The following is a 14,593-nucleotide window of genomic DNA, read 5'->3' on the forward strand; positions in this document are numbered from 1 at the left end:
GATTGCATGTGGGAAATGAGGAAAAGGAGAATTGGGGATGAAACGTTACATTTTTAGCTTCAGTGTCGTGGTAGATGGGTTGTAACGCCGGTAATAGAGTCAGGAAATGAATACAGAGGGTAGGAGTACATTGAGGGTTGGGGTTGGGACATACTGAATTTGGGATACCCATGTCATTTCTGATAAATGATAGCTGATTGGTTATTCTATGTGTGAATTGTCTTTTATCTCCCAGCCATGGGGGAAAATGACCTTGGATGGTCAAGGGACCTTTTCCACATTTTATCCTCATTTTACTCTTTTCAAAGACAACTGTTTAGAAACTATAGAAACTATAACATCTGGCATAACTTACATAAATTAAGAATTTTATATACTAAAAGTTTAACCTTTTTGTTTTAAAAAGAGGAAAGCCAAAGCACTGATAACAGTGTAACTTTTAAAGAAACAAAGTAATTTAAAATCATAAAATATTACTTTTATAATTTAAGTGTGCGTCCTCTAAGCTATTCAGTTTTGTAGTTATACAGGGTAGTGGAAAGAACATGTAAAATATAGCACCAACATCTATTATGTACTAAGTAAATGTTGGTTTTATTCCCCTAGAGTCCTTTAACACAGATGTTTAAAAGTTCAGATGTAATTGAATAGTAAAATCATAAACTTGAGAGTAAGAAAAATCTAATTTTTTTTCCTAATACATTCTAATATCTCATTTTGGACATATGTTTTAATATCTCTAAGTTATGGTATAAAATTGAGAGGGATGGCCTAATGACACTGTGATCTCTTCTTCCAGCTTTATAATCCAATGCTTCTATTATATTTATTTAAAGGAAAAAATATACACTTAGGAAGCAACAAGATTAGGCAATAAATCATAAAAAGTGCTCACAAAATGTGTAGGCAGAGAAGTGGCAAATGATCCTCAATTGAGCAAATAAATATATGGTAATGTATTTGCGAAAACTTTTGATTTACATTTAAGGAATGATAGTAATGGACAGGAGTGCCCTTGACAGGCAGGGAGGGCTGGGCTGTGTATCCCTCTGCTCGCACTGCAGGGAAATGTCTCAGTGACTTTTCCTGAGGAGGTTCCTGGTCTCAGTCGTCTCCAGGAAGCCCTCTCAGGATCGGTGGCCACCTCTCACTTACGGAGTCCTGCAGACCCCACAATGCAGTCCTGGTGGCCTGGCTGTAACACTCAACTCAGATCGATTAATATACACCACCAGGATCTCCTCGATGACTGTTAATATCCAGGATGGACATGACTTTCAAGACCAGTTGGTCAACAGTGAGACGCCCATGGTTGTGGATTTCCACACACAGTGGTGTGGACGCTGCAAGATACTGGGGCCAAGGTTAGAGAAGATGGTGGCCAAGCAGCATAGGAAAGTACTTATGGCCAAGGTGGATATTGATGACCACACAGACCTCACCACTGAGTATGAGGTGTTGGCGGTGCCCACTGTGCTGGCCATGAAGAATGGGGATGTGGTGGACAAGTTTGTGGGCATCAAAGATGAGGATCAGCTGGAGGCCTGCCTGAAGAAGCTGATGGGCTGACAAGCAAGGACGAGTCCTGGTTCCCTTGCCCCCGTGTAACACCAATAGAACTCTTCCTGCCACCTCTCTCCTGTCTGGCCTCTGGGGTCCATGCTTAGAGCCCAGGCTCCAGCAGTGAGTGCTTCCGAGCTGGCAGACTGCCCAAGATGGTGGCAGACAGCATCAGAGGATAGTGCTGCTGCTGATCCAGGGACTGCCTTCTTCCCTCCCACATGCCTTTCATCCCCTTCCACTAGGGCCTATGGCAGTTCCCTCAGGATGCATAGAGAGAGCCCAGGCCAGCCCACAGCACTCCTGTTCAGGCAGCCACACCTTGGTCCTCATCTCTGGTCCCTTCCGATCTGAAGACTCGTGCCTGGCTTATCTGCCACCTGCATTTCTCTTTCCTGCTGCTGTTTTGTAAAAAGAAAAAGAAAAAAGAAGCCCAAACTAGTGAGAATAATACATAATTCTCTCATTTTTTGTAGGTCTGTAATAAAGAACTTAGTCATCCCTTCCACCTCCTACTGTGAAGAGCAGACCCTGGGTCCCACACTGAAATCCTGTGTAGTCGCCCATCCCCATTCCCCAGGGAACCCCCTCCCAGCTAGCCTCCCAGGCAGGGGGCCAGAAAATGAGCGATGGACTGGGAACCCTGTAGAGCCTTGATTCTGGAAGGCTCGAGGCACCTCCTTCGCTCCTTAGCTGGCCTGTTGGTCCTCTGAGCAGGGGGCTTAACTGTGAACAAATCAGACCAATAAAGCAAGGGTCTGCACCTAAAAAGACAAATTTATGAATCACTGTACTATCTTTGAAGATATTTTCATGTCCTACTACAAGTAAAGGAACCATCAAAATGTTCACCATCAGGGCAGAGTCTTGGAAATAAAACATGAAACATTCTACTCTTATGTGAAATCATTAGCGTACTATGTGTAGATGTGGTGTTCTGTGTATAGCAGAACCAGAGAAACTTTAGATCAGGGGCAGCTAACAGGAGTAAGAGCATGGAAGGTCTATTGTGTGTGAATAAACTATATATATATATATTTCATTTAATCTAGAAAAATTAAGGTTACATGATTAAAGTGTGTAAAATCAAGTAGCATAGACAGAAAATCTGGGATTCCTCACCTAAACTTGAAACCCTAGAACCCATGGACTATTCTTCCAAACTTATAAAAGCTAGTTGTAGAACAAGTAAAATGAATTGTCGTAAAACCTTGATATAAACTGGGCTTAGACAATAAATGTATTTAACTGATTAGTCATTTATGTTTAAAGGTGAAACATATGTGTTTACAAATTTAGGTAGTATTTTTAGCAATTTCAAAAGCAAGAAAATTTTAATGCTTTTTTACTCTTTAAAACATTTTTAAATTTTTATTTATTTATTTTGAAACAGAGTTTTACTGTGTTGCCCAGGCTGGACTCAAACTCCTGGGCTCAGGCAGTCCTCCTGCGTAGCTGGGACTGCAGGTGTGTACCACCGAAGCTTGTTTTTTTACTCTTTATAGGTTTTATAATCTCTCCAGCCCCCAGCACTTTCCAAAAGAATCATCAGTATTTATAACATAAGTCTCTTTCTTGCTAATACTAAGGTTTACTACTATTATGCAGATAAATTTTTTCCCCTGATATGGTGGTATAACTTAAAATGCTTTTAGTGGATTTCTTTATTTTAATCTGCTATAATTAATGTATTCATTTAGTTTATTTTTATTCCCTAACCAGTGAAATAGGGAGTAAAGAGTTGTCTTCATGTAGCTCATAGTCTAGTAAAAGATTTAGACAAGTAAAAGCACAATTATGAGAATGTTGTAGGAAGTGGATTATAGGACGTGTTTTTTTGTAATGTGAATTAGATTCAGTAATGCTATGTATCTATGCAGAAAATTTTCCGAATCAAATTTGATATTCTTATAAGAGAGAAATGCACCAGTTAAATTGATACACTAGCATAATTGAAATTAGTTCTGCCTTAGAAAATCCAATGTAGATGCCATATTTTTTTATCTGGCCTGGTGTAACAAGGTATAAAGTCCCAGGCTCTCTGACCACAGTTTAATGTTATATTCACTGTTGTCTTTTATTCATAGGTTAATTTTTCAGGGACATCTTAAACTTGTTTTGTTGTAAGACAGCTGTGCAATCCAAACCATTAGGTCTGTGACAAGCCTGTTTTCTCAATCTGGACTTGTCCTTAGAAAATTAAAGAGACTGTACTTGTGATCTTATTAGTTTAGAGTCCTGTTTAGTAAAATGAATATTCCATTTCTATACTGTATTCTTCTTAAGTAGATGACCATATAGCATCAGCAGGCCATTGTTGTATGTGAGCCACAAACTTCAGAGAGCATGTTGGTATAGGTATTAATTATTTCTTTTACAGGGGCTAGCTGTACTGGTAACTTAGCTCTTTCAATCTTAGCTCAACTCCCTCTGAGTAGGAGCCATGACAGGTTAAACTGTGGAAGAATATGAGCCTCACTTTAGGCTGTAGTCTTGAGGTCATGAATAAGCCATAGTTCAATTCATAGAATGACAGGCAAAACATTCCCTTGTTTGTCTTTCATTCATTCTTAATCAGTACTTAATGAGCACCTACTTCAAACCAGGCATTATACTAGTCTGTAGATGCAAATAAAAATAAGACTTGGTTCCTGTCCTTAAACTGGTAGGCAGATACAGATATTTATAGTAAGGCATACAGTGATACATAGGTACCTGAGATTAATACTAGTGTGAAAATGCAGCATAGGAATTCATATTGGAGTGGTATAGAATTTCTGAGATCATCTTGGGAAATAGACTGAAACTAACTGAAATGGGAACTTGCTTTGAGTCCATTTTGGAGATATTTACATCTGTAATTGTAGCACTTGTACTACATTGCTTTTTCAACTCCTATCCCCACTACAGTGTGATCTGGCAAAGCAGTGTCTATGTTGTTTAGTTTTTTAATCTCTGGAATGTGGTACAGTTCTTGGCTCATGTCATGGTGGGAGCTAAAATCATGGATAGTTAAGTGGATCAAAAATTCAAACCTCTTGTAGAAGCGTACATCCTCCTCCCTTTCCTTCATTGGCAGGAACTGTGTCAGTAATGTATTGACTGTTTGGGGATAATAGTTGATTAATGTGATAAGAGGGTACCTCTTTCCCTGCCTTTTTTTATTATGTAGTAGCTTCTTTGACATTTATATATCAAAATTATATCACAGTTGGTATGGGGAGATTGGTCTCAGGCAGGTAGGAAGAAGACACTGGACTAGGGAAAACTAGAGTATTATGCTCCCAACCTTTTGAAAAATTTGTTATTCAAGGCATATATCATTCAACTGTGCCAATGTGTTTCTCATCCTTGTTGCTGTCATTTACCAGTCTCTTGCTTACTTCTTATTCATCAAATACTTTGGCATCTGGCTCACAATGTTCCTCTACACTCTCAGCTCTGCATTCATTCTGGGTGGTTTTGAATTCTATGTTAACGACTCATTTAACATCACTGCACCTCTGTTCTTTGACCATGTTATCTCTATTCCCTTTTTGTTCATTTCAGATGTCTAGTTTCGCCAAGGACCATGTCATATTCATTAACTGCTCAAGAATCACCAATGTAGGTGTGTGATTCTTTGATCACAATTTCCTCTCCTTTTTGCTTGCTTTTTAAATATTCCCATTATGATCATTCTTCATCAGAACTTCTCATCCATTTATCCATCAGTCCTCTCACTTTCATTTTCATTTTTTCTTCTTAACCATTTTAGATTACTTGGTCCTAAAATTCCTTTGCACATCTGCCTCTTTATCAAATCTCTCTAACAAAAAAGTAACTCATGATAAACTCAGCTATGTGCTTTCTCAGTGCTTTCAGCCAAGAGCCAAGCACTGCTAGAGAAAGCCACACAGAAGAACACTAGAAATTTACTATCATCAACCTCAAATGGGCTGTCAACATGACTTGACAGTTTTATCACATTTCTCTGATCAACTCTGTCTCTCATTCTTCACAAGTTCTATTTCATTTCTCTCTTTATACCTCTGACTTCTCCATTATCTGTTTCTAAGTTATGATATTACATCATATTTTACCAGGAAAAGAAAAGCTATCAGACAGGAACCCCTTTAACTTCTTCCTATTAAATATTCACACCTACTGTATTTTAACTTGACCGTCTTATTCTATTATAATAGAGGCGTTGTCTGTTATATTTATCTATTGTTACATCACACAGGACTCCTAAATTTAGCAACTTAAAGAGTGACAACATTTATTTTACTTCTGAAAGTAAGTAATTTGGGCAGAGCTCAGCTATGCGCTCTATATGACATCAACTATCTTAGCTCAAAAGCTGGGGACTAGAAACACATAAAGCCTTGCTCATTTACATATTTCCCTGTTGATGCTGGCCATACAGGTAATTTGTACCTTACTTAGGACTGTCAGCTGGAGCACCTACACATGACCTCTACATGTGGCTTGGGCCTTCATATCATGTGGCTAAGTTCCAAGAAGGAGGGAGAGAGCCAGGTATAAGCTGTGTCACCTTTTATGACCTAGCCTCCAAAGTCAAGCAGTGTCACTTCAGCTGTATTCTGTTCATTAAGTGAGTCACTTTAATGAGTCTGTATCAAGGGAAGTTGAATTCGATTCCGCCCTTTGATGGAAGGAGTTACAAAAATGTTGGTACATGTTGTAGATATCACATTGTACATCTTTCTCTGCAAGGCCAATCTCTCCACTATTACTTTGGATCCCAATCCCTCCTGCTTTCCCAGGAGTCTTTGTATTCTTATCTTTTACAGGTATAATAATATGTCTTCTCATTTATTTAAAAAATGTGTACCCCTTTTCCCTTCACTTTCAGTTTTCTCTTTGACCCTACTTTCTCTTTCCCTTTCTCATCGCTCACCTACTAAAGTGAACTGGCCTGTGATTTACAGTATGTGTGGTCAAATCAGTTGACTTTGGTGCTCAGGCAGGTAATTTTAATGTGTCTTGGGTAAAACCTGAGACGGGAAGAAAGAAAAAGGAGAAAATGTTCTTTTTCTGTTCTTACTATGTTATAGTTACTTACAGTCAAGATACAGAGAACTTAAATTTAATGTAGTTCAGCTTTTAGAATACAACATGTTTGAATGTTGTGGTCTGCATATTAATATTTAAGTATTAACATGAAGTTATATGAAGTATGTAACAACATAAAAAATGTCAAACTGGGTTACATGCACAACCCGGTTTAATATATAAGAACCTATTTTTTAAATACCTTTAGAATCTTTGACCCAACAATTTCTTGGTTCTTTATAATTAGATTTAACTTTCTTGTTTTTTGGTTTTTGTTGTTGTTGTTGTTTTGAGACAGGGTCTCGCTCTGTTGCCCAGGCTGGAGTGCAGTGGTGTGATCATGACTCCCTGCAACTTCTGCCTCCTGGACTCAGGCGATCCTCCCAACTTAGCCTCCTGAGTAGCTGGGACTACAGGTGTGTGCCGCCCTGCCTGGCTAATTTTCGTATTTTTGGTAGAGACGGGTTTTTGCCATGTTGCCCGGGCTGGTCTTGAACTCCTGGGTTCAAGCAATCCACCCACCTCAGCCTTCCAGAGTTCTGGGATTACAGGTATAAGCCACCATAACCTTCTTGTTCTGTTACTCACACAAGTTTAGCATGAGAAATAAACATGTTAGTGACTTCTTATCTTTAATCTTTATTGTACTCAAAGGCATCAGTGACCCAAAAATCTTCAAATGTTTTTTCCCAGTGATTTCTGTGACAATAACAGTGAGAGCCATAGTGGAGGTGGAGTTGGCAGAAGGAAACTTTTTTGGTTTTGGTTATGATTGTTTTTTGTTGTAATTTACTTTATAATATTCTGTGTAGTAGAATTGAGAAACTATGTTACAGTAGTACTATTTTCAAGAAAAAATTTAATTGAAGTATACCAACATTTCAAAAGTATTCAAATCCTAATTTATAGGCCAATGAATTTGATAAAGTGAACACTCATGTGAATTTTCACCCATACCAAGAAATAGAGTATTATTGAAACCCCAGAAGCTTCCCTCCTCCCTGTACCCAATCATTACTAGATTTAAAATGTGGAATACTACATCATGTTTTCCTTTGTGACTGCCTTCTTTCACTTACGTATTTGTGACACTTATCCATGTTTTTGTCATAGCAGTGATTTATTAATTTTCACAATATATATCATTGTATAAGTATAGCAAAACATATTTTTTCTATGGTTGATGTAAATTTGGGTTGTTTCCAGTTTGGAGCTCTTATGAATAATGCTTTGAACACACTTGTACATGACTTTTGGTAAATATATGTATGTTTTGGTGAATATGTATTTGATGAATATGTGTTATGGATACACTCATATACATACATGCATATATACATGCATGTGTGTCTTTGTGTGTGCGTGAGAGAGAATGCTGTTGAATTAATTGCTGGATTTCTGGGTCACAGATCATGTGGTTCTGGTAAATACCACCAAATAAATTTTCAGATTGGTTGAACCTGTTTCTAACCAGCAGTGCTTAGGGTTTTAGTCCACATCCTTCCCAAACTTGATGTTTTTCATATTTCTAATTATACCTATTCTGGTAAACATTTCCTGGTAATAATTTGTACATCCCTTATGACTGATAGTGTTGATTACTTTTTCATGTTGGTATTGGTCATTTGGATATCCTCTTTTTATAAAACATTTTTTTCAGGTATTTCCCCATCCCTTTTTTGCAGCATTCTGTTGTCTTTTTCAAAAAAATTGATTTGTAGAGTTATTTAACATGGGTACAGGTTTTTCCCCCCCAGACATATGTACTTCAAATATCTTCTTCTGTTTCATAGCTTGCCTTTTCACTTTCTTAACAATGTCTCCTTCATACTGTTTAATAATTTTCAAACTTACAAATAATTTACAAATCATTTCCTGTATGATTTGTGTTTTGTTTGGCCTTCTTTGGTCTTTAAGAAGTTCTCACTACCCTAGGGTCATAGATATTTTCCTATGTTAGGTTTAGAAGCTTTCTTTTACCTTTCATATTTAGAAATACAGTCTATCTTGAATCAAGTGCATGCATCTCTCTCTCTGTTTCTCCCTGTCTCTCTGTCTCTCTCCCTATGTGTGCGCTTGTGTGTGTGTGTGTGGTGAGGTAGGAGTCATTTTTTAATATCAATATTTATTTGACACATCATCATTTAAAAGGAAAAAGAAATCGTCCCTTCCCCAAAGCACTGTAATGACATCTTTGTTATCAAAGGCTGAATATATTTGATTTACTTCTTTTCTGTTCCATTTGTTTTGTCTATTTTAGTATCAGTACAAAACTGCATGAATTCATATAACTTTATAATAGAAGTTATCATAATCAGTAGTATAAATACTAAAACTTCATCCTTCACAATAATTTTGAATATTCTTTCTTTTTTATTTTCCTTTAAAAATTTTAAATCAGCTTGTCAGTTTTCACATACATAATTATATACATGAATCTTTTAGGAATCTTAATTGCGATTGCATTGAATATATAGTAGTTTGAGAAGAATTTTCATCTTTATGATATTGAATTTTTAAGTCCATGAAAAGTATTTCTCCATTTATTTAGATCTACTTTAACTTCTTTTAGTATCTTTGTAATATTCTGTATCTTCTTTCAGTAGTGCTTTGTAATATGCTGTTTAAATTTTAAATGTAATTTAAAAATTACATTTATTCTTAGTTTTACATGCTTTTTAATGTTACTATAAAGGGTATCAGTGTCAAAGTTTTATCTTCTAATTTTTCTTTATGAGTATATAAGCATAGGGTTAGAAATTCTATGCTGACCTATCTAATGATCTTGCTAATTTTATTAACTGTAAGTTATTTATAGATACATTTAGATTTTATATATACACAAATCACATTTTTGCTTAATTTTGACAGTGTAAACTTTTTCCTTTTAGTCCTTATACTTTTTTTCTTGCCTTATTATACTGATTAGGACTTGCAATACAATAGTACATAGAAATCATGATAACAGCCACCCTTGTCATATTCCTGGTGTCACTGAAAAGCTTTTAATATTTTGGAACCAGGCAGAAAAATTTTAAGATAACCTGTTATCTTAAGTTTAAGGACGGTTTCTGCTATTGCTGGTTTGCTAATTATTTTTCCTTTGAGAATGGGTATTTAATTTTATGAGATGTTATTTCTGCATCTATGAGTTTTGAATGTTAAATTAATATTGCATACCTGGAATAAACCCAGTCTGGTTGCAATATATTATCCAATTCATATCCTTTTTTAATGTAATAGTGAATTTGGTTTGCTAAAATGTCTCAGAATGTTTTCTTTTATCATTATTCCATTGTTTTTTCTTTGACTAATGGTTACATTGATTAGTTTTCAAATATTTGGGGGTTTTGGGTTTAGTTTCACTGTGTTCAGAGAACATGTTTGGAATGATTTCAGTTCTTTGAAGTTTGTTGATACTTGCTTTATGGGTCACCATATAGCCATATACAGTAGTCATTTGTAAATGTTCCAATGACTTTTGAAGAGACTGTCTATTCTGCTTTTGTTGCCTACATGTACTCTCTCTCTCTCTCTCTCTCACACACACACACACACACACACACACACACACAAAGACAAGTTTAATTCACACTGAATTCAAGGTATTCTGTTTCATGTTATATTTCTTTAGAGAGGACTTATTTTACTTCTGATGTGATTCAGTATTATTTTTACTAATTACAGTCATGTGGTACATAACAACATTCAGTCAAAAACATACTAAATATACAATCATGGTTCTAAAAATTATACTACTTTATTTTAATGTACTTTTTATATGTTTAGATATACAAATACCATTGTATTACAACTGCCTACAGAATTCAGTACAGTAACATGCTGTATAGGGTTGTAGCCTAGGAGCAATAGGCTATCCATATAGCTTAGATATGTAGTAAGCTATACCATCTAGGTTTGTGTAAGTACACTCTTTGATGTTCGTACAATGACGGGATTGCCTAATGACACATTTCTCAGAATGTATCCCTAGCATTAAGTGACACATGACTGTTTTTAACACTCCATCATGCATTGTTATTATTGTTCCGGGCCCTCAATATTTATATTTATCCTATCTTTTTTTTTTTTTTTTTTTGCACTTATTCCTTCATGCATTCTCTGGTCTAAGTTACTTGTGCCATAAGTAAGTCTTATGTAAAGGTGTCCTAGTGATGAATTATGTCAGTTTTTATTTATCTGGATTTGTGTATTTTTTACCTTTTTTTAAGGATATGTTTTATAAGTATAGATAATTTTAAGTTGAGAATTACCTTCTTTGAACACTTTGAAGATGTTTCATCATGTTTTGTTTTCCATTGTTTTGTTGAGAAATCAGCTGTTAGTCTCAGTGTTGCTTTTCAAAGGTAGTATATCTTTTTTTTTCTTTGGTTGCTTTGAGATTTTCCTTTTGCCTTTGGTTTTCAGCAGTTTCACAATATGCCTAGGTGATTTTATTTTCCCTACTTTGTGTTTGCAACTTTTTAGAATCATGGCTCAAAATGTTTCATTTATTTAAGACCGTTTTCAATAAGCATATCTTAATATATTGCCTCTATCACATCTTTTCTTTCCTCTTGTTCTGGGATACCAATTACATGTATATGTAAAATTTCTGATATATAATTTCAATTATTATATTTTTAATCTCTAGACTTTCCAGTTGATTTTTCAGTTTCTACTTATAAAATTGTCTACTCATTTATATTCTTGTACAAATTAATCATACATATATTAAAGTTCATGTCTGAATTTACGGTTTTTATTACTAATGTGTTTTTCTATAGTATGTTTGTTCTCTTATTTTTGGTTATTTGGTCTTATCTTTTGGCATGCCTGGGAATCTTTAATTGAATGTTGGCAATGTGGAGAATTCAAGGAATTTTGTATCATGTTATATTTCTTAAGAGAGGACTTATTTTGGCTGATGGTTAGAGTTGGGTCAGATTGTGTTGATCCAGTCAACAATTGAGATGACGTATTGGCTGTTCTCGGTCTTTGTGAGGCTTGGTCTATTTCCTATTTATCCTTACTCCTATCGATGGAGCCTTTCAGTGGTTTTGACTGAAAGCCTGGCAGTGTTTATCAAGACCCTACTTCATGCTAGCCCTGAACTTCAATTTTTGTTTCCTCATTGTGAGATTACTGAAATATTTGCTTAGTTTTCTAATCTCCTAAAAAGGTGTTTCTCGGTATCTGTTCTTTAGTGTCATGCCTTAGGTATCTTAAACATCTGAATGCTTCAAGAAGAAAAAGTAGTACAGAATGTTGGGATTTTTATTTCTGGTTTCTTGGCCCCTAAAGTCTCTGAATTCCATTTTTTTCCCCTTGTCAGCCAAGTGTAATGTTGAATATCTGAGCCTTAGCTTTTTGCATGTCCTTTCTACCAACTGGGAAAATGCCCTGAGGGCAAAAGCAGTATAGATCTTTCTTTAATCATTTTCAGGACCTTGGTGTTCCTCAAAACCTGCTACCTCCTTTGCTACTACTTTCAAACAACTCTTAACCCCATTCCTGCCAGTATTTATGTTATTTTTAGCAAGAGCTTTTTTTTATATGTCACTTTATTGAAGCAGAAATCCCTTGATAGTATTTTTCTCCTTTTGTAAATCTGTGTAATGAATCATAGTATAAAGTGTGCACATTTTTAAGCTTATGGATTGAAGAGGTTTTACAAATGAATTCCTCATAATCGTGACTAGATCAATATATGCAAATTAACAGCATTCTAGAAGCTTCCTTTGTCCCTCCACAGTCAATAAGCATCCTTCCCTCAAACATAACCACTATCTTCATTTCTGTCACCATAGATTAGTTTCGCCTGTTTTTCAGCTTTACATAAGTAGAATAACAATTATACTGTTTTGTATCTGGGATTTTAATTACAACGTTGTTTGTAAAATTTAGTCCTGTTGCTGAATGTAAGGTTCTTTACTTTTTGTTAATGTATAGTGTTCCATGGTATGAATACACAATTTATTTTTTCTTTCTACATTTGATGGTACTTGGGTTGTTTTCCAGTTTGGGACTATTATGAACAGAACTTCTGTGAACATTGTTGACCATTTTTGTGCCTTTTCATACACATCTATACTCATTTCTGTTAGGTATATACCTATAAATGGAATACTGTCATAAAGCATATGTATCTGTTTTAGTAGATACTATCAAACTGTTTTCCAAAGAGATTGTACCAATTTGCACTCACAGCAGCAGAGTAGGAGAGTTTCCATTGCCCCACATCTTCACCATCCTTGGTATTGACAGGTATTGTTTTGTTTTAGCCATTTTAGTTTGTATATTATTAAGGGTTCTCCAGAGAAACAGAACCAATAGGAGGTGTGTGGGGGGGGGGAGGGGAAGATTATTTCTATAATAAATCTCCTCTTACATACATATATACTTATTATGGAAATTGACTCATGATTATGGAGGCTGATAAGTCATATGATCAAGTTGGGGAACCAGGAAACCTGGTGCTGTAACTTAGTCTAAGTCCAAAGACCTGAGGAAAGGGAAGAGGAAATGGTGTAAGTCCTAGACTGAGTCTGAAGACCCAAGAACTAGGAGCACTGATGACCAATAGCAGGAGAAGGTAGATATTCCAGTCTTAAAAGAAAAGAAAAGAAAAGAAAAGAAAAAAAAGAGCGAATTTGCCCTTTCTCCACCTTTTTGTTCTATTCAAGCCCTCAGCACATTAGATAATGCGCATCCACATTAGTAAGGTTGGTCTTCTTTATTCAGCCCACCGATTCAAATGCTAATCTCTTATGGAAACATCCTCACAAACACACCCAGAAATGATGTTTACCAGCTATCTGGGCATCTCTTAGTCTAGTCAAGTTGACACATAAAATTAACCACCATAGTGGGTGTATATCGGGATATAATTATGCTTTTTATTTTTGTTTCCCTGATGATTAATCATGTTGAACACCTTTTTATGTGCTTATTGGGTTATTCAGATATCCTTTTTTAGATGTAATGCCTATTACATTAAATTAAATCTGTTGCCTATTTTTCTACTGGGAAAATAAAATAGGAGTTATTATTTTGCAGAAATGTTATACATTCATATAGCTTGTGAATATAAATAAAAATATTTTCTCCAAGTCTATGGGTTGTATTTTATTCTCTTAATTATATGCCTTGAACACAGCTTTTAATCTCAATATACTGAGAGTACTAACTTTTTGCTTAGCCCATTTTGTTTCCCTTTTAACAAATCTTTGCCTACTCCAAGTTAATGAAAATAGTTTCTTTTGTTCTTCTAAAAGACTTATTATCTTTGTCACATTTAGGTCTGCTTGCATGTCTCAGAGCAGTAGAAAGCAATATTATCAGTTGTGAGGAAGAATTATGGGAAAAGTGTTGGAGGTTTGGTAAAGAGGAAAAGGTATAAAAGTCATCTAGAAGCGTGGGAGATTGGATGGACTAGGGAAGTACAATATGATTGCCAGACACCAGTAAATATACTCTTGAGGTTTCTGGTTCTGAACTTCAAATCATAAAACGTTAGAGTAGTTTGTTTTTCTCCAGCCTTACCCAGCTGCAGAAGTGCAGGCACAGTGTAGGTATAGAGATTTCACCAGGGTTATCGTTTTGCCAAGCAAGTATAGACAAAATGAGAGAGGGGCAAGTGGCTGAAAATGTATGCAGGAAGTGATTATTTATGCTTGGCTTTGGAATTTGTGCTTTTTAAGGAGGAAAAAAGATAATATTGGGGTATCAAGGATCCTGAAAAGGATTAGAGATCCTGGTAAGGTTTAAAGATTGTTGAAGTTGAGATCTTAAAAGGGAGTGAGCTAAAAAGATAGAACATGGTTAGAGAGAAAGAGTAGAATGAAATGGGCTAAGGGTATGATCTTTGGAGTCAATGGCTAAGATAGGGTAGGGTGGGAATGTACACATTTTTTTTTTATTATACTTTAAGTTCTAGGGTACATATGCACAACATGCAGGTTTGTTACATATG

At 35.7% G+C, this 14,593-nt stretch overlaps 2 protein-coding genes across 4 annotated transcripts in view; both read left to right on the forward strand.

The window, feature by feature from the left end:
* The window catches only part of PRKACB (protein kinase, cAMP-dependent, catalytic, beta), a 170,045-nt gene that overhangs the window by 6,701 nt on the left and 148,751 nt on the right, over positions 1-14,593 (forward strand). The gene's annotated exons all lie outside the window — the stretch shown is intronic.
* On the forward strand, positions 1,009-1,642 carry TXN2 (thioredoxin 2). Its single transcript, XM_011977794.1, is given in 1 exon segment — positions 1,009-1,642. A coding segment is annotated over 1 exon segment (501 nt). The 5' UTR covers positions 1,009-1,068; the 3' UTR covers positions 1,570-1,642.

This window comes from Mandrillus leucophaeus, unplaced genomic scaffold, assembly GCF_000951045.1.
Source record: "Mandrillus leucophaeus isolate KB7577 unplaced genomic scaffold, Mleu.le_1.0 Scaffold184, whole genome shotgun sequence".
In the NCBI taxonomy this organism is placed as follows: domain Eukaryota; kingdom Metazoa; phylum Chordata; class Mammalia; order Primates; family Cercopithecidae; genus Mandrillus; species Mandrillus leucophaeus.